Below are 22,248 nucleotides of genomic sequence, written 5' to 3' on the forward strand. Positions count from 1 at the left end.
AAAGACTAAAAGAACTGTCATAGGCAAGGGGATGGGGGAGCACTTTTAGAGCAGTCCTCAACCCGTGGGCCACGACCCCTTGGACAAACCAGTGTATCCAAAAACATTTACATTATGATTCATAACAGTAGTACAATTGCAGTTGTGAAGTAGCGATGAAAATAATTTTATGGCTGCGGGGGTCACCACAAAAGAGGGACTATATTAAAGGGTCGCAGCATTGGGAAGGTTGAGGACCACTGCTTTAGAGAAATGCCAAAGAAAGTATCTATCTGTGGTCTCCCTTCCCCCACCCTGGAACCTGCTTGTTCAAGGGTGGAGTTTCCTGCTCATTCGTTATGCCACGCCCACTGCTGGACCCTGTCGCTTTGCTGCTTGGAGGCACACACGTGTTCGTCCTGCTACCGGACCCCGAGTTACTTGGCGGGAAATCAGGTTCCCTCCCCCTTCCTTTATAACTGAATGTTGAAATTAGTAAAGGGGGGCCTTGAACATGAAATCGTCTTGGCCTCATTCTTTCTCCCGCCCCGTCTAGCTTCCTCTCTTTTCAGCTCGAACTGCCACATCTATCTTTTCTATCTCTTCAGGGGAGGGTAGGCCGAAGTTGGACACCAAGCAATTTAGTTTAGTATAACCTATGTGACAAGGAACATGGAGGAGCCAGGCACTGGGAGGTAAATAAAAGGGTGTAAATAATACACAACACAGTTTTAACTCCCCATACTTCCTTAAATGTGTATTTACATAAACATTTGAATATAAAAAGGATGAAATGGACCCCTTAATGTTTAATTATCTAGGTTCGTATTATGCCTTGTGTTATTGTTGGCAGCACCCCGTGTCTTTGTAAAGACAGTTGCTCTGATGAACTATGTGGTCCTGTGAGTCTGTTCTAATGTCTTGTGGAGTCTGGAGTTCTAGAGTCTCACAACTTCATGACCCAGTGCGATTATAACCCTTTCTCTCTCAAAAGATTATTTATTTAATGTCAGACTGTAGCTGTCTAAAGACACACCAGAAGAAAGCATCATGTGGTTGCTGGGAATTGAACTCAGGACCTCTGGAAGAGCAGTCAGTGCTCTTAACTGCTGAGCCATCTCTCCAGCCCCCAGAATGACTCTTGATAGAGGGCTTCCATATTCCTGTGTTCTTAAGTTAGACAGATAAGCAAGAAAACGATCACATGCCCATTTAATTAAATGTTTATTCAATGAAAGGATGTATAAAAACTTACAAATCTTAGAACTCAACTATACATATAAGAGGATGGTGGGATATTCAGTTTCTAACATACACGTAGGGTATAGCTATGCACTACCCTCACCCTGCCCCTTAGTCCTCACTTCTGGCTCCGTTGCATCCTGGGAGACCACTTTCTTATTGGCCCAAGGGAAGATTAATGGACAGCTTTTCATGCTGTTAGGCCACTGGGGAAAATTTCAGGTGTTAACAAAAACTGGAGGATATACAACAAAATCAATTGTGGTTTTTTTTCCTCCAAAAAGATTTTGTGTCCTGATTTGTTATTTTTGATGCTTTAGTAGATGTCACCAGTGAACTATGGGCATTGCATTTTTTTTATTTTTTATTTTTTGGACAAGGTCTTGGCCCAGGCTGGCCTCAAACTCCTAATCCTCCTGCTCCCATCCCAACTGGCGCCCAGGCAGCATCAACTTTAACCCTCATTAAAGTTATACTTTCGGCTCACAACTTGCATTGTGTGGTGCGTCACTGCAGGGCACACAACTGATTTACAGGCAGTTGGCTAGCTGGCTCACACACAAGCTCACCATTGGCCATTGCTGTTCAGAAAGACATTTACAGGATCACGTTTTCAAATCTCATTTTAAAACAAGTGTGTCAGGAACCGAAACACAGCATCTTCTTGTTCATCTTGGAAAGAGGCCAGCCATGGGGTAAGGCATGCGCACCAATCCCTTTGCCTGTAGCAAGTATCCATATGCGTTTGCTCACATACAAATTCATAGCCCATCAGGTTTTATCCAAAAATGAAGATTGCCATCACATTATTACTCTTTTGCATGTGTTAAAGCAGTTCTCTTAACTAGTGATTTTCCTTAGCTGGACATAATCTCAAAGGATAGATACATTCTGAAATCAGACACCTAGAGGACAAATATGAAAAACATTCTCTCGGGTTTAAAGTTTCCCCACACCTTCTAGATTTGCATAGCAGTGCCCAGCTTTATCTCTAAGAAGCATGCTGTATTTTCTGACTTTGTTTCTTTGAGAAGGAAGACTTATTACCCAGGGACAGTCATAATTTTAGCTTACCAAATTATATTCTAGTTGTTTTATTATATACTCTTAATTAATTCCAAGTAGGTTTTTAAAATAATCTAAAACTTCTCAAAACCTATTTCTTTATAAGTACTACTGACCATTATCCTTCCAATATCCCCTGAATTAAAGTAAATATAGTCCAGGATTATAATGCACAAAGCCTTACAGAGATGGGGCTGGGAGAAGGGGGCGGGAAAGAGCTGGGGCCCATTTGTATCATGCCATGGAGAAACTGTCCCGAATAGAGGAGAAGATTCTTTGTAAAAATGACAGTTTTTAAAAACACAAGTAACATTCAGTCTAGTAACACAGTTTCCTGTTCCTTTTTAATGGACGCTAACACGGGGTGGTCAGGTTCAGTTACTTCTGAGTCCCCACTGCCAAGCAGGACTGACCGTCCCTCGTCCAGGGCGAACACGTCTGAGTTCTGGTTCTGGCAGGAGTGTTTGACCACCTCATTGGGTGTGGAGAACGTCTTGTCACACAGGTTGCACTTGTAGGGCTTGTTGGCCTGCACCAGCATATTGTCCATCTGGCTGCCTTCCTCGAACGTGCAGAGCTCCAGTGTCTGCTTGTCCACCATGGTATAGGTGTCAATGCTCTGGTTGAGGCACACGTGGCGTGCGGCCTGGTTGGCCCTACAGAAGCTCTTGTCACAGGTGCTGCACTTGAAGGGTTTGCCCGTGTGAATGTACATGTGCTCACGCCAGTGGCTTTTCTGGATGAACTTGCGGCCGCAGATCGTACACTCATACTTGCGCCTCTTCACTTCCCTCTCTTGGTCTGCCTGCTCCAGGTTGTCGATGTCTGCAATGTCTGAGGGCGGTGGTGTCTCCGACTGTTGCTGCCCATCGATGATGGGGGAGTCGGAGATGTGCTGCAGCTCGCTGTCGCTGATCATCCCCGCCTCCGGTACTTCCAGAGCATCCTTGCCCAGGTCGGCCGCATTGCTGCAGAGCGACAGGGGCCCACGGCCTTCCCCTGGTGGGCCCGCAGTGAAGGGCACCCCGGTGTGGATCTGCAGGTGCTCCCGCAGGCTGCTGCGCAGCGTGAAGCGACGGCCGCACAGGTGGCAGGCGTAGTACTTGGGGAAGCTTCCATTCCTCTTCATGATGCTTGGCTTCACGTGGGCGATCGTGAGGGATGATGGCTGCTCGTCAGAGGAAGAGGCCTCTAGGTTGGTCTCCTCCCCAGGAGGAGGGGGAGGCACAGGTGTGGAGACAAGTTCAGGTGACAGCGAGGTCTGCAGGGGGTCTGCGGGAGTTATATTTGTCCGATTCACCTGGGCTAGGTTTGAAGTCAGCTGGGACAGCTGCGAGGTCTCTGGTATAGGCTCCTGGTTCATCCTGGATGCCTGTGGCCTAGGCTCCCGCCCAAGTTTCTCAGGCCCTAAATTCATCTTGGTGGCTTGTCTCAGCTGATGGTCTGCAATCTGAATGCCGTACAAGGATGAGGCCAGAGGGAAGACTTGCTCGGGGTGGGAAAAGCTGCCTTGGCTGGCAAGGCTGGCTTCCTGGATGAGGGGGTATGCGTGAAGGAATTTGATCCCTTGCTCCAGCCTCACAGGGTCGATGAGCTGTGGGGCCATCTTCCCGGTGTACATCAGGTGGAGCAGATAGCTGAATATGTCAGGCTGGATGTCAGTGGGCTTCAGGCGGACGCATTCACTGAAAGAAAGTAGAGATCCATGAGGAAACAGCAGCCTCTGACTGAACTGAAGCCTGGAGAACAGCTCAGACCCTCGAAAACAAATGACCACGCTGACTGAGCTTAGTCACAGACCCAGTTCAGAGCTCAGCAGAACAAGTAAGGTAAGGAAAAGAACTACTGTGATTCGAAGCCTTTAAAGCTGTGACACGTGACACGGGACACGGGAGGGGTTGGTAGCACAGCAGTGCAGATGAGCAGGGCCTCTCTGAGTTACGACACCTTCCCACCACCTTGAGGGAGGCCTCGCCAAGCGTCCTGTGTCCTGCCGTGGGCTTTATAGCCTTTCCAGTAACCACCGGTAATGCTTCCTTTACAGGCGGTAGGGCTCACGGTGCACTTTAGGGTTGGAGAGTGGTGGGGCTAGGCCTGCTTAATTCCAAAGCCACACGGAGGTCCCCCAGAGCAGCTGTGGGGCACATGCTGTGCCTGATCAGCCTCCTCTGATAAGCAGTAAAGCACCTGCAGGCATGGTGGCTCAGCCAGCTGTCTACCTTTTAGACTAAGGTCACTTCAGAAGCGGTGTCCCCTATAGGATGCTTCAGAGCTTAGAGTGAAAGAAGAAGTGGGGACCCTCCTCAGACCATCACAACTGAGAACTTCTCACATCTCCAGAGGCCAAGGAGATACATATCTCTGAACAGGAGGAGGCATACAAGATCACCCACGAAGTATATATATTCTAAGCATTTTGGAAACAGTTCCCTTGAATGTCCTTAGAATTTATAATAATTTTCATTATATAACTTCTTGTCATTAAAGTATTTTTGGCAGGTTTAGCAATTATGTTCACTGTTTAAATCAATTATCTCTCACCATGCTAAAATATTAATGGCATACCCCATCTTCTAAATTTAACATTTTATTTTACTAAAATAAAAATAGATGAGCTAGGCATGATATATAATCTCAGCACTCAGAGGGATGAGGCAGGAGGATTGTCTGAACTTCAAGGCCAGCCTAGCTACAGTGCAAGACAAAGGAAAAGAAAAAAGAAAAACAGAGAAAAGGCTAACGTGATGTTAAGATCGACTTCTAGGCTTCTGGTGGGATAGCTCTATCACTCGATGGGCAGCACAGTGTGTATTCTGTGAAGACTTAAGACTCCACACACTTAACTACAAAATGTCAGAGTCAAGCATAAAACCCAGCACCCAGGTATGGGAAATGCAAGCCTAATGCGGTTTCTTAAAATAAAAAAAAAGACAAAGATTGTTAGTTCCTATCTTTACTTCGTCTTTTCTCTCTCACGCTGACTGACACAAGGTTTCCAGGTATGGATCTGGCTGGCCTGGAACTCACAGAGACCCACCTCCTGCTTCCCAGCACTGGAACTAAAGATTCGAGGTGCCACTGGCATCATCAGGCAGAGGCCCAGGAACTCAGAGACCAAGGCCAGAGATGCGCATTTCTTCAGGAGACAGATGTGGTCCTCAAGGGAAGGGAAGTCCAGCCGGGGCTCCCTTCCAGCGTTCCCGGTCCTGCCCAGCTGAGCCCCTGTATCCCCGTCCTACCCAGCTGAGCCCCTTTCTGCAGGCTTTGCAGTTGCTCACTGTGGTCAGATGGCCCAGTCTGTTGATTGCCTGGAAGTCGTTACTGACAGTAAGCCTCTACAACTTAAACAAGTGTTTATAGTTCCTGATGATGCAAGGACAGACCTGGGAAGCCATCACTACATACACCGCAGTAAGAGCTGAGCTCCTGGGCTTGGCAACACTGGCAGAATACTATGGGCAGGAAGCTGGGAGTCTCCAGGGTAGCCCAGCCAGCACATGTGCACACACATATATGTAGTTTCTTCTGTACTGTTTCAGCTACTGGAATCCTGGGCTCCTTTTCCTGGGGGACTGGTTGGACTGTTCTTTCTTCCTATCCACTCAACATGATGGGGCCTGACTGTCACTTTTCCTCTACAACACACACAAGTAGTCCCACCTAAGCTTCGAGGCGCACACATCTGCCAGGTGGGAGAAGGGCAAAGGGAGTGCTAGCACAACACAAACAGTAATCCCACTGTCAGGAATTCTAGTTTTAAAGTGGGAGACAGGGTCTCAATATGAACACGAGGCCAGTCTTGAACTCACAGTGACCCACCTGCCACTGCCCTTGGATCTCTAGATTAAAGAAAGGCACAGGCCACCACACTCGGCAGTAAATTTGAATTTTCAGCGTTTATTCTACAGAGAAAAGATAGAGACACCTAGTGGTGACTGAAGGACAGCACCTTTCCATCTTTGCCTAGAGATAGATCAGGCGGGCGCCTCTGCCAGGAGGCTGGAAGAGCTGCTTAAAAGCATGCTGCTCAGCCGGGCGTGGTGGTGCACGCCTTTAATCCCAGCACTCGGGAGGCAGAGGCAGGCGGATTTCTGAGTTTGAGGCCAGCCTGGTCTACAGAGTGAGTTCCAGGACAGCCAGGACTACACAGAGAAACCCTGTCTCGAATAAATAAAAAAAAAAAAAAAAAAAAAAAACCAACCAAACAAAAAAACCCCAACCCATTACATTGTCTTTTACATTTCCAAATTAAAGGCATTTCTTTTTCAACATCAATTAGTTTACTGGGTTGAGATTAGATGCAGCATATAACATTTTTGGTGAATATAATTATGAATTTCTTTTGAGATAGGGTCTTCGCTAGTCTGGACCTGACAATTTTCCTGCCTCAGCCTCCCATGTCCCCTCCCACATGTCATGTGACCTCTCAAGGACTCATTCCCAGTGCTCTGGGACAGTGTGTTGATGGATGTTTACCATTTGATGCCTCAGCCATCCTCAGTGGTGGTGTAGTAGATCTGTAAACCTCTCTGCTTTGCCACTGTAAGCAGGAAGGGGCAAGTCTACAGATGGCGATTTTCAAGAGAGCGGAGGGGGAGTGCACAGAGAGCAATTTAGGTGAACGCAGAGCTCCTGAGGAGGCACGACAGTCATCCTTGAGGATTTTGTCCACTTGACTAGGATGAGGGCAAGGACAGAGAAAGTCAGGGGTGGACCGTGGATAGTGCGCCACTGTGGGAAGTTATGGACAAAGGCTCACCTCATTCCAAGTACTCTTTAGGGATACTAACCCGACAGTGATGTGGGCAATGGATGCTTACAAATGGGAGTGAGCAAGCAACGACAGGGCACCGGGACATGTGTTGAAGAGCTATGGCCTAGGATCGGTGAGATAGGATCTGAAATAGATCTGAAGCCTGGGTTACTCGAAGATGAAAATGGGCAAGCCAAGAGTCTTTTTGGAGAGAGCCTTTTAGTTCAGTTTTATTCATGCACAATGAGAAAAACAGAGTGAGGGCACTCAGGTCTAAATGACCATCAGGCAGCCAGGGCGGGCTCCTGTAGCTAGGAAGATGGAGGCTAGACCTGAGACTAACAAGCTTCTACCAGCCAAGGAAAGGGAGAAGATGACCTGGCCACCACAGACAATGTGCAAAGACAGCAGGGGCTCAGGAGGCCCCAGGCCGGTGCCCCCAGACCCCAGAAAGAACAAAGGACATTAGGTCACAGTGAGGGCTGAGGAGAACAGGAGCATGGCCTGCCTGCCTGCCTGCAGGAGGGCAGTGTTCTGGTGGAGAGGAGTCCTTTGGAACTTGACTGCAGTGGAAGAGAGGAAACCAAAGCGCAGTGGACAGGAAGAGTGTGGGATGAGCAGAGCTGTTAGAGGCACAGATGCCCTTTAAAGAAGGTTCAAGGAGAACAGAGAGTCAGCCAGTATTCCCTGCTGGTCAGGTCAAGGGCAGTCTTCCGCCCAAACTGGGCAGGCAGTGGGGGTGGGGTGAGGGATGAGGCTGGTGAAGAGCAGAGTAAGATGGAGAGGTGGAAGGAAGGGGATAAGGGAGAGGGGAGATTTATTTTCCTCATGTACCTAGAGATTCTTTTCCCTAAAATAGTTAGGAGAAATAAAAACAAAACAAAAACAACCAAAAAAAAACCCAGCAAAGACAGAAATTCTGCATTAGAAAAGAGGGAACAGGGGCTGGAGACATGGCTCAGTGGTTAAGAGTGCTGACTACTCTTCTGAAGGTCGTGAGTTCAAATCCCAGCAACCACATGATGGCTCACAACCATCCATGATGAGATGTGATGCCCTCTTCTGGAGTGTCTGAAGACAGCTACAGTGCATTTACATATAATAAATAAATAAATCTTAAAAAAAAAGGAAAGGAAAGGAAAGAAAAGAAAAGAGGGAACAGGAAGTTTGTACTTTTCAGCTCCTCATTTGAAACTAAGTAAAGGGGAACCAGGAGATTGGGCCTGAAAGAGCAGGAGGGCTCACTGACAGGGTTCACTGAGATCTCCTGGCCAATCATGGGTGAGACTCAGGAAGGCAGTTTGGAGGGCAAGGGGCTTCGTGGGGCCAGGTTAAGGTAGGTGGTTCTCAAGTGCTAATGAAAGTATTAGTAACCAAGAAAGGCAGGGGACAGTGGGGTAACAAGGGCGTGGGGGGGGGGGTGCCTACATCCTGGAGAGGCAGAGAGACCCACGGTCTGAATGAAGCAGACAGTGGGAAGAGGGGCCCAGCATCAGGAGGTCGACAGCCCTTAGATTATTATCAAGCACTTTAGTTACCTGGTCTGATGGACAAACAACATCTTAAAGTAATTGGAGAATGAAGCGAGAACTGATTTGTGTGCCTTGAAGTACACATCGCCGATTGCAACCGTGCAGTCACACAGGAAACCAAACTCTCGCTGAGCGTTTAACTGCTGCAGTAGAATAAGTCCATGGTTGGTCAAATCCATTTTTAAAAAAATCTGCAAAGTAAACAATTTTATTTTTAAGAAAGGTGTTCCACAAATAAGAATGTGTCTCTAATGTTACAGTAATGTTCACAGCTAACATGTCGGGCCCCGTTAAACATGATGAACATACATCAATTCATTTCATTAGCTCAACAGTCCCTGGAACAGGACCCGCTACTGTCAGGCGATGTCATCTTGGGCAAGTCAGGAGGAGGAACCTGCTGAGGCTGGAAATAAACCCAGGCAGAACACCACCAAGTTTCAGTTCTTAAAGGATCCCCAAGGCAAACACTAATGATTCTCTCTCTCTCTTTTTTCTTTTTTTTTCCTGTGTAGCCCTGGCTGTCCTTGGAAAGGAAAGCCACCTGCCTCTGCCTCCCAAGAGCTGGGATTAAAGGCCTGCACCACCACTGCCGGCTAACACTAATGATTCTGCCCAGTCTTTCACCAAGACTCCTCCTCTACTACAGGAGCCCCACAAAGCCTTGCATATCCATTAGCAATGGAGCTGCCTTCCTTTTGTGGAAGAGGAAATGGATTTTGAGACTTGTAAGTAAGCTGCCCCAGGCCTCCTGGGAAGGCAAAGGAGTTCAAATTTAAATTTGAATGCTTCTACTTCAGATTCTCCTCTTTACAGCAGTCAGTCACCCTACCAAAGTCCTGAGGACTGCAGTGTTTACTGTGAGTGGCAGGCTCAGGGATCCATCCCTCCCTCACACACCAGGAGAGCCCACGGCAGGGGTGAGCATCCATCTCCCCAAGAGGCAGAGCAAGGCTTAGAGTGCGTGGTCCTCACCAGCAGCACCTAGAGTGCCAGGTAGAAAGCAAGACAGAAATCAAAGTCTATAGCCAGAAAGAGAAGAAGCAAGCCTGCAATGTACAGAGCCCAAGGAATCTATACAAAAGTCTCCATAACTAATACATTCATCTGGTAAGGTGTAAAATGCATCAAAAACCAAAGCTCCCAAACCTAATGGTGAGTCCATATACTAGCATTGAACATGGAAATGAGAAACACCACCACCACAATCCAAATAATGGAGTACACGGGTAAACTACCAGTTGCTGGATAGGAGTTCTGTGTGAAAAATACAAAGTGCTAAATCTCAAATCTTCTGTAAGACTTCTTTCTGTAGACAGACAAGATTGTTGGAAAAGATGTGGAGAGGCTAACAGAGGAAGTACAGTGCCTTCAGATAAGAACCAACAGGTGGGAAAATCAGGCCTCTTCCCTCAACCCAAGATGTGGCAGCAGCAGAACTCCAGGAAGAGACCCTGAGATGGGGCTGGCCCACAGGAGGATGCAGGATGGATCCTTTGACAAGGGCTGCATACTTAACTCTCATACACAGTGCTGGACCAGCTGAACCTCCGAAGGCAAGAAAGAGCCTTGAATAAGTCTCACACTTTCACACAAACACACTAAAAATGATTCCTGGCCTTAAGCATAAGGCACACAACAAAAGGATTTTAGAAAAAAAAAAAAAAAAAAACAAACAAACCTTAGGGATCTACAGAAGGGGGAAGAGGTACAATTACAAGTGTCTCTGGGAAGTGTTCTGCTAAGGATGGACAGATAGCTAAGGACTAGGAGAAAACATCTGGAACTTTGCAACTCCTCAGAGGGTCAGTGCTCGGAAAGTAAGGAAAAAACTCTGAAACTCAATACACAAAAACAAACTGGGAAGTAAGCATGATGGATGGGCCTAAAGTGGTCACCAAAGGGGAAGGAGGGGTAAGAGGCTACAGTGCTCAGGGCATGCTGTTGAGGACACAGAGGAACTGGCTCTCCCTGTTGCTGGGATTGTGGGATGTCACACAGCCTGGGGACTAAATACAGCTCAGTGGCTATTCTGATATATGTATTCCAAGAAATGAAATGTACTTCTATACAAAACTGACGGCTGTAGTGATTTTACCAGAAACAAGCCAGCTGCGGCATGAACCACTTAAGTCATTGGAAGAGATGAACCATAGCTGGCCTTGGTGGCCAGCACACTGATTCCAGCATTCAGAAGGCTGAGGACTGGGGCTGTGAGGCCAGCCTGGGCTACACTGAGACACTGTTTCCAGAACAAAACAAAACCAAAACGAATCAGCTATTGCAGACAAATGATACAAGAGTGAATTATGCTCACCAAAAACCGACTAAGCACAAAACTCACTGATGCGTTCTTTGATAGAATAGCCAGGGAATTCAGAGAAATGGAGAACAGACTTGCATTAGTGAGGGGGAAGCAGGTAGGTATTGCTACAAAGGGAACAAGGACACCTGTGGTAACAGAGACGTCCACAGATGACAAGTGTCAATGTCACAATGACAAGTATTTGAGTGGGATATGGTACAGCCTGGCCCATACAGTGTCTCCTAACTGAATGTGTAGGACATGAAAAACTGCCAAGAGCAGAGTGTTTCTCAACGCAGCAGCCAATTGTGTGACATTAGCCATGTGGTAGATCTGAAGTGTCGCATGCCAGCGCTTCACCGCAACCCTGCTTGGGATGTATTGCAGGAGTGCTTCCTGTAGCAAAGGTAATGCCCAAAGCGCCTCAGCTCAGGTGTGTGGCCACTTCAAGTTATAAGCTGCAGCGTCTGCTTCTTATAGAAATGTGCAGTTTAATCCAGACCCGTGATTTAGTGTTTGCGCCATACTGCCTCAGCATCTCAGTAGCAGGTTACTCTCTCTCTAGGTTGTCAGTACACTTCAGAATGCAAGACTGTAAAAACAAAACAAAACAAAAAAACACTCTGCTGTTTGGCTGACTTAAGTTTCATTAAAAAACAAAACAAAAACCCAAACCATAAGTTTACCCTGAGATTATGACATGAGTTCCTATGATTTCTGAAATGGCCCTGGGATTAAAGGAATGCGCTACCACTGCCCAGCCTGACAAAAACTCTTTTTTTTGGGGGGGGGGGGGTTTAAGACAGGGTTTCTCTGTGTAGCTCTGGCTGTCCTGGAACTCAGAAATCCACCTGCCTCTGCCTTCCGAGTGCTGGGATTAAAGGCGTGCGCCACCACCGCCTGGCTTCCCTCAGTCTCTTAAGGATTGGCATTGCTATTTGGTTTAAATTAAGAGATACTATTTTTTAAAAATAATTTTAAGTATGTATACTTGTTATAAAAGATTGAAATAGTATGTAACAGTAAAATTGTATGGACATACAAATATACAAGCTGCCCCCCTGCATATATACTATATATATTAGCACACTCCCCCACCTCAGTTCTGGGGAGAAAGTTAGGACTCTGCACATGTTAGTAAGTGAGCATGCTCCAACTAAGCCACACCACCCAAGAGTTACAATACTGCTTTGTTTTTTGTTTTGTTTTTCGAGACAGGCTTCTCTGTATGGCCCTGGCTGTCCTGGAACTCATTTTGTAGACCAGGCTGGCCTCGAACTCAGAAATCCGCCTGCCTCTGCCTCCAGTGCTGGGATTAAAGGTGTGTGCCCCCACGCCCGGCTTTTTTTTTTTTTTTTTTTTACACAGTACTACTTTTTGAGGAATCCTTCCAAAAATTTGCTAATTTTACTTCCTGTGATATGAATATTTAATGACATGATGCATATATTAACTCTATTTCTGTTTACTCTAGTGTCTTCACAAACTTTATCCATTTAATTCCTGTAAAAAATTGTAGACCAAGTTGGCCTTGAACTGACAGAGCTCTCCTGCCGTGTGCCTCTGCTTCTCAAGAGTTGAGTTTAAAGGTATGAGCCCCCATGCCTTCTATTTTCTTCTGATCTTATTTAGTGTGTATATGTATGTGTGTGTGTGCGCGCACACAACACAGCACTGTGTGCAGGGAACAGGACAACTTTGGAGAGTAAGTTCTTTCCATGTGGGGGATTCAACTCAGGTCACCTGCCTTGGTAGCAAGTGCCTTTGCCCACTGAGCCATCTTGTGCCCCTTAGGTCACACACAGCATTAGGAAGGTTGAGAACTGCACCACTAGATAGGAAGAGATCTTTCTTTCTTTCTTTTTTTTTTTTTTTTGGTTTCTTTGAGACAGGGTTTCTCTGTGTAGCCCCGGTTGTCCTGGAACTCACTCTGTAGACCAGGCTGGCCTTGAACTCAGAAATTCGGCTGCCTCTGCCTCCCAACCACCCAAGTGCTGGGATTAAAGGTGTGCGCCATCATGACCCGCTACATAATTTTATAGTTTGATTTATTTCTCAGACAGGTTCTTATGTAGCCCACACAGCTCTTGAAGCTGTGATTTTTCTTATCTGGGCGTGAGACTGGCACTCGCTACACAAGATATAAGACAGTCGGCTTGGTGATCTTTACAAAGTGTCTAGCGTATTCTAAAATCCAAGCATCATCAGAGATTCTATCACAAACCTGTCACCCTCACATCTGGGATGCTGAATCAGCAGTGTTTGGTAATCAAGGACCAATCAGACAGAACCATCTGTTTTCAGCTAAGGACGCTGCTCAGGGAGACAAGATGGTCATTCAGAAATTTCTGGACGAGTGGCTGAGGAATGGAAGAGCCTTCATTTCCCTAGGTATTTGGTGCTGGTGTCATTACGGACTCTTGAGGGAACACAGGGCTGCCTGCCATGGCCTTATTCTACAAGCTCCACACAGGGCCCGCCTCATTTCTGGTCACCAAGGTGAGGTGGGCCTGTGGATGTAGAGCCTGGGACCTTTCCTTGCTAACGCTGCTTTCACAGCAGTCTACTGAAGTGTGCACTCAATCCACACTGGTGTGCACTCAAACTCGTGTGCTCATACAGTGGGCCCTGACTCAAGCTCTGCTGGTTCTGAGCCCTCCTGATGCTCGCTGAGAGCAGAGTCTATCACTGCTAGGTGCCTAAGAGGTTGTCCAGCATGGTGTTTACCATCTGCTAAACTAAAACTACTAACTGGGTGTTAAGGGAAGAGGGTTCAGCTCCAGCCATGGTTCCTTCTGCTCTGACCTAGCCTGGCAAATTAGGAGAAAAGTATAGCATATAGCATATATATATATATATATATATATATTCCCATCACATTTAATGTGTGCTATAGGTTGGAAACTCTTCTCAATTTAAAAATGTCTGGTGATGTTTCCCTACATGTTAAGTTGTTGCCAATGCTTTAGAGTTTCCTAAGAGCCCAGAGGAATGGTAGGCAGAGAGGCAAGATGCAAGTGGGTAAGGTTGCAGACTGAGGTGGAGGACCTCAGCTCTAATCTTTACAGCAATGAGAAGGGGTCACAGTGGGAAAGACCAAGGTGAGGGAGTCCTTCCCAGCTCTGGACAAGAGAGGGTCCCAGCTCTGGACAAGAGAGGGGCTGAGGGTTGGGACAGAAAGAGAGAGAGAGAGAGAGAGAGAGAGAGAGAGAGAGAGAGAGAGGTGGGGGGAGGGCGGAGAACAGAATGGATTAGAAAGACATCTGGTAGATTCCAGTCTGCATCATTGCCTAGGGGGAAGGAGGGTGGAGAAGTCAAATCCCTGGAGGCTTTTTTCTGGAATGGCTGGGTAGGTTTTAGGTGGGAGATAAGGCCAGCCGCGTAGTTTGGTGGGAAAGAACATGTTGCATTTGCAAGACCTCTCCGTTCTCTAGGATGACGCGGACAGGATGCCGAGCTCTGGCCGGCCTGCTCTGGGGCTGGAAGTCTGGTGATTGATGTTTGAAGGTCTTCAGAGAAGTCAGACTACTTGACTCAGGAGCTGGCGCCTTAATTGTCAGCTTGCCGTCACGGGATTGTATGGAGTGGTCCAGAGGGGCGTGGCGTAAGTCAGGGCGCAAGATTGTTGCCTTCTGTGTAGTGGTGTTTGGTCTGTGTGCAGCCCTGCCTCGCTCTACAGGACATTTCTAGAAGATTTTACCAATGCTTGTCACAAAGCCAGCGATGAGCTTGTACATTTAGACCTATACAGAGAATCCTCAAGCAGCCTTGGGTTAGCACTCAGTTGGCAGAGTTCTTGCCTAGAATGTACAAAGCTTTGGGTTTGACCCCCCAATAAAAACCTGTGTGGGTAGTACATGCCTGTAACTCCAGCACCGGGGAAGTAACAGAGGCCTTGTCATTCTCCAACCCAGGTCAAGGCCCTGCTTTGATAATGGAGACTTTCTCCACAACAAAAAATAAAATCCCCACCCACTTAACACAACAAAATAGAACTTAAAAAAGAAGAAAGAAAAGCTGTTTATGAAAAGTCACACGAGGCTGCTGAGCGGTGTCTTAAGAGCACTGCAGCACTTGCAGAGGAACTGGGTACGGGTCTCACGGCAGCTCAAAGCCATTTGTAACTACAGTTCCTGGGGGATCTAATACCTCTTTCTGGGCTTTGCAGGCACTGCTGTACTTGTACACACGAAGTTATGTACGTGCACAACATGGTAAAAAAAAAAAAGGTAACGTGTCTTTCCTAAATTAGAATAGTGACTGGTAAGGAACTGGAGACAAAGAGCATCTCTTTTCTTCCTTCCTTTCTTTCCAGACAGGGTCTCTATGGAGTGCTTGCTGGTCCCAAATGAATTCACTGTGTTGACCAGGTAGCTCTCAAACTCAGAGATCTACTGTCTCCACCTCCTTCTCGGTGGGTGCTGGGATGAAAGGTGTGCACATCACATTTGGTGGAGAGAGCATTTCTCTCTCTCTCTCTCTCTCTCTCTCTCTCTTTTCCCAAGACAGGGTTTCTCTGTGTAGCCCTGGCTGTACTGGAACTCACTCTGTAAACCAGGCTGGCCTAGAACTCAAAAATCTGCCTGCCTCTGCCTCCCAAGTTATGGGATTAAAGGTGTGCGCCACCATGCCCGTCGAGAGAACATTTCTTAAGAAGGCGTTTATAGAATGTCTCCTTTCTCTACTTTGTATGTGTATAGTGAATCCAGAGATCATGTCAAAAGTAAAACTACAAACATTTTCCAGAGCCAGTTAAATGGTTGTTTAGAATATTCAATGATTTAGTTTTTATCTTTGCCCTCTCTCCTACTTTGACACACTGAAGACCTAGCTGTCAAGTGCTCTCAGAGTCCCCAGACAACATTGTCTTTGAAGGGACACATGAGCAAGCAGTGTGTATAATTGTGGTCTATTTGCCAACCTAAGCTCCTCCTTCAGTTTGAGTATGGAAACTGAAAAAGGACCAGCAGTGTTTGGGATTAGACGACTCCCTTTCGGCAGATAATAGCTCTCAGGACACACTAAACACGACTTAGACTTCATTTCCAGATCACTGACAGGGTCCCCGATTTTACACTTGATTTTATTTACACCAAGAAGAACGAACGAACCCTCTAATGCATGGGGTACGTCAGGAGCTGAAGAAGCACCATTCCAAATAAGATGGTTTCGGTCACGTCGTTTAGCCCACTTACCAGGATAAAAGCTGTCTTTTCAGTTAGTACTCATAAAAGTTAACGTGGGAGAGTGAGTGGGGCAGTAACTAAACCCGAGCGAGCGATGCTGGTCTCTGGATTTCAATATATTTTGGAAACTGAGGTCAGAGGTAGGAAATACATCTCTTTTCCTTTCCCATCTCCTCTTCCGTAGTACTTACAGAAGGAGAGGTGAGAACAATGCAGCAGCACTTACTGCACTACTGGGACACGCTGCATTTCAGAGAAGTCAAGCTTGAGACACTAGTGACAATTCTAAAAGCTATGCAGTGCTCAACTGAAACAAAACCAACAAAGGATTACACCAGCAGAAGTGACAACACAACCTCCCCTTTGACACCACCTCCAGGTCTCAATTCAGACTCCTGTACTTTAACTGGAATGAGTTTCTAAAGACTAACAGGTTCCATGACATTTTCACAGCTATGTCACCGACCACCTTGTGCTAATAATGTTTGCTCCCTTACCACCTTCATCCGCCTTCCTCCTCCCTCTTTGATGGCTCTTTATCACCTAAATAGCTTGCCTCTTGCTTTAAAATCACATGCCCTGTGTGTGTGCAAAAGCAAGTCAGCCTGCCTGCGTCTCTTTGTGAGTATTTGGAGGTTAGATGACAGTGCAGGCTTCCCCCTCCCCCATTCGTGAGTTCTAGGGTGGGACTCAGGTTACAGACCTGGCAGAATGTACCCTCTACCTGCTAAGCCATGCCCTCATGCCTTTTTTTTTTTTTAATAATTATCTAGTGGTCATTTGGAAAATATCAGCTCAATGAACTATGAAAGTTTCCCAATGCTAACACACTGGAAAAATAAGATCAGCATCAGTAGTGAAATTGTTTCAACCATGGGCTTCACGAGGACTGGAGATACTTACATTTTGGGGATTGAGAAATCAAAATAATCAGCTAGACTGGGTCAGCATACTCACACATTTTAAAATTATTTTGAAATTATTCTACACTTTCCCTGGTGCAGGACCTATAATGTACACACAATTTTAAAGGAACAGGACATAAACATTTTGGGTTTGGTTTGTTTTTTTTGAGTTTTCTTGAAGAGTTACAAGTGCATCCCTCGTGCACTGGTCGAGGGCTTGTGTTTGAATGTAACACCAGCATCGAACTGGGCCTCTGAACCAGGAAAAAATAATTTTGCCTGTCAACCTGGGCTGCTGTTCCTTAGTGAGGGCCCTGTGGCTGATACTTGCTCTTCTGTTCTGTACCCCATAACCCTTGTCTCTCTCTCTCCTTCCTCCCCCATTTCTGTCTCTCTCCTTCCCTCTTTTTCTGGGGTCTCATGTAGACCTCATATTCTCTGTGTTCATGATGGCAGACTTGAAATCCTGACTCTCAAACCTCCAATTTGGGAGTGTTGGGATTTCAGGCATGTGCCTGGCTAGATCCCACATCTTTATGACCATCTTACCACTGAGACTCATGGAGTCTCATTTAGTATCATTCCGAAATCCCCTGATAGGGTCTTAGTGTCCTGTTAGGAGGCCCAAGGAGTGCCATTGGCCACAGGCCAGCGAATCTTCAGTTTCCCTCTCCTACCTCATCCTGCACCATCTACAGGGGAAGGGCATTGGGGGTAGGGATGGAAGACCCGGGGACACTTCAATCAAAGTCTCCACTCTAAAGCTGATGCTAAGCTGTTTTCTTCATTGTCTACCTGTTCTAGGAATTCTCAGGCAGGTGGGGGGCAAGTCAGTAGGTACTTCAAATCATGGGTTGATGGTGCCAGGCGTGGTGGCGCACGCCTTTAATCCCAGCACTTGGGAGGCAGAGGCAGGTGGATTTCTGAGTTCAAGGCCAGCCTGGTCTACAGAGTGAGTTCTAGGACAGCCAGGGCTATACAGAGAAACCCTGTCTCAAAAACTAACAAAACCAAAACCAAACCAAAACAAAACAAAAATCATGGGTTGAAAAGGCACAGCTCCTGAGGGTGTGTTGTGATAAAGAGTTTTGTAGGGTTTTGTTGGTCCCTGTTCAGTTATTGTGAAGAGGCACCATGACCAAGGCAGGCAACTCTCACAAAGGAAAGCATTTAATTGTGGGCTTGCTTACAGTTTCAGGTCTAGTCCATTATCATTAAGGCAGGCAGATGTGGTACTAGAGGAGCAGAGAGTTACATCCTGATCTGCAGGCAGAGACAGCCTGAGCCTGGCATGAACTTTTGAAACCTCAAAGCCCCATCTCTGGTGGCAGATTTACTCCAGCAAGGCCACACCTCTCAGTCCTAATTCTCACAGATAGTGTCACTGCCTGGTGACTAAGCATTCAAATAGACACTCTATCAAGACCATTCTATTCAAGCCGCCACAAAGGTCTTGGGAAATTTAAAATCTGGAAGTCACTGTACAGTTTATATAATTTTACATAAAAAACCTCTACCAGCCCTTGTTCTATGATTAAGACATGTTGGAGTACTTCGGTGGGAGTTTTGCCCCCATTTATAGACACATTCTTACAAGTGAGCAAGGAGGCAGGAACCAGGGGACAAAGGTCTCTAAGGCCCACTAGTGCTTCTTTCTGTCACACTTTCCACCTGTTTTTTAAAAAAATACGATGTTTTCAACAATTGGCCAGTTCCTTGGCTAGGAAAAAACAAACAAACAAACAAACAAAAAACATGGAATCCCAAGTTTACTAAATGAGAAACAATGTCATGCTTAAAAGAATTTACATTCTTAAAAATTATCAAGGTCTCAAATATCCCAAGCAAACTAAAGCTGTTACTATGAATGTCCCCACCCCCAAACTTGATTTTTTTCTGTTTGTAAGAAACCATAATAATGAGAATTAAAATGTCCTAGGGTTTTTTCCTTCTTTGAACAGGGTTTGTAGTCCTGAAACTCATTCTGTAGACAAAGCTGGCCTGGAACTCAGAGATCTGCCTGCCTCTAGGACTAACACACTTGCAAAATGTATTCTAATTTCATGACTCTCAGAATAAAATGTTAGTTGTACAAGTGCCTTGGTCTGGTGGTCAGGGTCTATACAGACAGTGTCAACCACGAAGGACACACAGACCATTTAGACACATTGAGTCCATCTCTTCCGCTAGCCCCAAATCCATTCTCTCTCTCTCTCTCTCTTTTTTTTTTTTTTTTTTTTTTTTTGGTTTGTTTTTTTGAGACAGGGTTTCTCTGTGTAGCCCTGGCTGTCCTGGAACTCACTTTGTACACCAGGCTGGCTTCGAACTCAGAAATTCGCCTGCCTCTGCCTCCCAGCCTCCCGAGTGCTGGGATCAAAGGCGTGCGCCATCACACCCGGCAAATCCATTCTCTTTATGCCATATTTTATTAAAACAATACACCCTGAAGATGAATAGAATCTAGGCGCTCGTGCTAAGTAGGCCAAAGGTATTGTATGATGATGGTGGGAAAGAACAATTACTGACTGGGAGAGAGGAGACTCCCCGAGGTGTAATCAAGTTGTTCGAGAAGTTGGGTGGGAAGTTCTCGCAGCAAATAGCCTGTCAGGCACAAGATTTTTTCCTCTTCCTGCTCGGCTACGCGATCTCGTTTGCAGAAGAGTCTTTATAACCCACTACCAGCTAAAAGCAACAGAAAGCTTGCACCCTACACAGCTTCTAATTGTGCATGCAGTCTGATCTGCGAACGAACGGTCTGGGAGCTTGTGCTTAACGCCCGCAGCAGGCCAAATCCCTAACTCCCCGGCTCAGACTCCCCCAGCCTGGCCCAGCAGGCAGAGGAGGGCGCGGCCGCTCCGATTGCAGCCCTAGGCGGCGAAGACCCGCCCAGGAGGCCTTGACCCCGCCCCGCAAGGGAGGGGGCGGAGCGGGAGGACCGGCGTCCGGGTCCCGCCCCAGGGGCCCAGGGGAGGGGGAGCAACGCGCTCGGGTCGCGCCGCTCGCTCGCTCCTCCCTTAGGCTCCGCGCGCTCGCGCCCGCGCGCCCGCGCCCCGAGTCCCGCGGCGCCCAACACAATGCCGACGCCTACGCCTCGCGCGCGCACCGCCCCGGCCGGCGCCACGGCCCCGGCGCCAGGGGCGTGGTGGAGGGGCGGGAGGGGGGAGGGGAGGGGAGGGGAGCAGCGCGCGCGAGAGCCGCAGACAGCGCGAGACCCGAGGCCGGAAGCGCGCGTGCGCGCCCCCGCCCGCGAGCGGGAGGCGGAGCCGTAGCAGTAGCGACAGCAGCTGTAGGAGCCGCTGCAGCTGGGAGACGCGCCAGAGAGGCCGGGCCTGCTCCGGTCCGACCGGATCCCTCCCCTCCCCCTCCCTGCTGCCTCCCCTCCCCCAAACCCACTTCCGCAGCTCGCGGCCTGGCCGCCGAGGCGGCGAAGACAACAACCCCGGCGGGAGGCGACGGCCGAGTACGCACCTGATGGGCCCACCTGGCGGGGCTCCGGCGCGGGACCGCTCACCGGCAGCCGCCCGCTCCGGACGCCCTTGGCCGCGGCGGGCAGCAGACACCGGCGACTAGGACCGGAACGCGGAGCGCCCCCTCCCCTTGCGCCCGCCCTCTCGGCTTCCGTCCCCTCCCCCTCCTGCGAAGCCCCGGATGGAGCGGCCGCGACTCGCCGCCGCCCGGCTGCCGGGATGGTTTTGTCAGGCGGCTAGGGCCCCGGCGCCAGGCGTCGTCGCCGCCCCCGCCCCGTGGGGGCCGCCCCCGCCCCGGCGCCCCGCGCGCTCGGGCCCGCCGCCTGCCTTCGCCGGGAGCCCCGGGACCGGGAGTCATTCGTCGCCTTTGTTGCCACGGCCGCTGCCGGAACCGTTTGCGAGCTCCGGCGGCTCCCGCCCCTCCCTGCTGCTTCCCGGAGCCCGGGCCGGGGGCGGCACGTGGGCCCCGGGACGCGGTGGCGGTGCGCGCTTACCTGTCGCCGGTGCGGGCGGCCGCGGCGGGGCGTGAGGGGGGAGGCAGAGCCGGGCGGCCTGGCCTAACTGTCCCCGCCGCCGCCTCTGCCCCGCGTTGCTGCTGCTGCTGCTGCTTGCTGCTGCCGCCGCGGTCGGTGTCTCCGGCGCGGCGGCGGGCGGCGGCGGCGGGGCTTTTCCTGTCCGGTTACGTTAAGGTCACATGACCGAGAGAGCGGAGCGACTAGTGCAAAGCGGCTGAGAGCGGCTCCCGCCGGGGGGGAGAGGCGGCGAGAGAGCAGTGGCGGCAAGAGCCCCTCCGCCCCCCCAGCCGCTCCCCTCCCCCCTGCCCGCCCGCCTCCGCCTCCTGCTGCTCTGCCGCCGTCGCCGTCGCCGCTGCTGCCGCCGCCTGCAGCTCGGCGCTGCGGCTCCCACCCAGCCTGGGCTCGCGGCCCCAGCCAAAGTTCTGCAAGCCATGTGCAGCTGAGGCGAGGAAACTTCTCCTCGGCGGCCGGGCCCGGAGGCTGGCGGCCCGGCCCCCTTGTTTACAGAGTGTTTAGGGAGGACCAGTCCTGCCGCTGCAGACGGTCTTTTCAGGGGTGCAGAGGGAGACGCATGCCCGTTCTCCTGTCAAGAGATGCTTGGCATCTCTTGGCTCTCTCTCTCTGCCTTTGTCCTCGGACTGCTCCGGGTTAGCTTTTCGTCCAAAGATACGGAGTTGGGCGGTTGTTGATCACCGATGGCGTTGCCATCGGTGCTGGCTGAAAGTCATACAGAAGTAGCCGTCGCTGCATGTCTTGTGTTGCGAGATCGAGGTGCTTGCTGCGTTGCATAGGCGACTTGTAGGCTAAGATGTTTCCGTTAGGATTGAGTGGGATACTTCCCTGCTGTTAAGCTTTGTGGTGCTTTGCGCTGTGTGTGCATTTGGACAGGACGATACTCTGGTTGACTTTTGGCCTCTTGAGGATCTGGTGAAGTAGAGTCAAGAGTTGCCATCCTGTGGGGTGTGTTAAAGGGAGATCCTGAAACAGGTAATATGGCGGGGGAATTGGAATGCCCTGATTGAACCTTCTTAAGGGTTTAAAGTTGACTTTTTATGTTTCCGTTTTGCTAGAAGTTGTGTTTCAGGTAGTACAGTTTTATCCCTTTTGCATGCTTGAGTTAGTGGTTTACTTTACATAGCTTAGATTTTTACGCTTGTTTGTAAATAAGTGCTGGCAGCTAACACTTGGCTTGCCAGCACAGAAGTCTGTAAGGACCTTGATGCCAAACCCGTTTGGTTTTGAAAGTCAGACTCCTAGCACAAAGCTGTACACTGACTCTGCGTCCTAGAAACCTTGAGT

At 48.8% G+C, this 22,248-nt stretch overlaps 1 protein-coding gene across 2 annotated transcripts; it reads right to left on the reverse strand.

The window, feature by feature from the left end:
* Positions 1-1,190: 1,190 nt before the first annotated feature.
* On the reverse strand, positions 1,191-21,088 carry Zbtb2 (zinc finger and BTB domain containing 2). 2 transcript variants are annotated; one of them, XM_021174608.3, is made up of 3 exons: positions 20,929-21,088; positions 8,578-8,762; positions 1,191-3,971 (listed from the first exon to the last, which is right to left on the reverse strand). In XM_021174608.3, the coding sequence occupies exons 2-3, from the start codon at positions 8,748-8,750 to the stop codon at positions 2,600-2,602; spliced, it is 1,545 nt and encodes a 514-aa protein (XP_021030267.1). In that variant the 5' UTR covers positions 8,751-8,762; positions 20,929-21,088; the 3' UTR covers positions 1,191-2,599. The 2 variants fall into 2 exon arrangements, with proteins under 2 accessions (XP_021030267.1, XP_021030266.1); XM_021174607.3 differs by lacking the exon at positions 20,929-21,088 and adding an exon at positions 20,436-20,520.
* Between the last annotated feature and the right edge of the window lie 1,160 nt (positions 21,089-22,248).

Source organism: Mus caroli, unplaced genomic scaffold (genome assembly GCF_978045245.1).
Source record: "Mus caroli unplaced genomic scaffold, Mus_caroli_1 scaffold_9, whole genome shotgun sequence".
NCBI classification, from domain to species: Eukaryota; Metazoa; Chordata; class Mammalia; order Rodentia; family Muridae; genus Mus; species Mus caroli.

Bases quoted from the DNA above. Each gene is read 5' to 3' on its own strand.
- Zbtb2 (XM_021174608.3), bottom strand. From the start codon at position 8,750: ATGGATTTGACCAACCATGGACTTATTCTACTGCAGCAGTTAAACGCT. The intron at 3,972-8,577 runs GTAACTAAAGTG...ACTTTCTTTCAG, and splicing joins TTGTTTGTCCATCAGACCAG to TGAATGCGTCCGCCTGAAGC.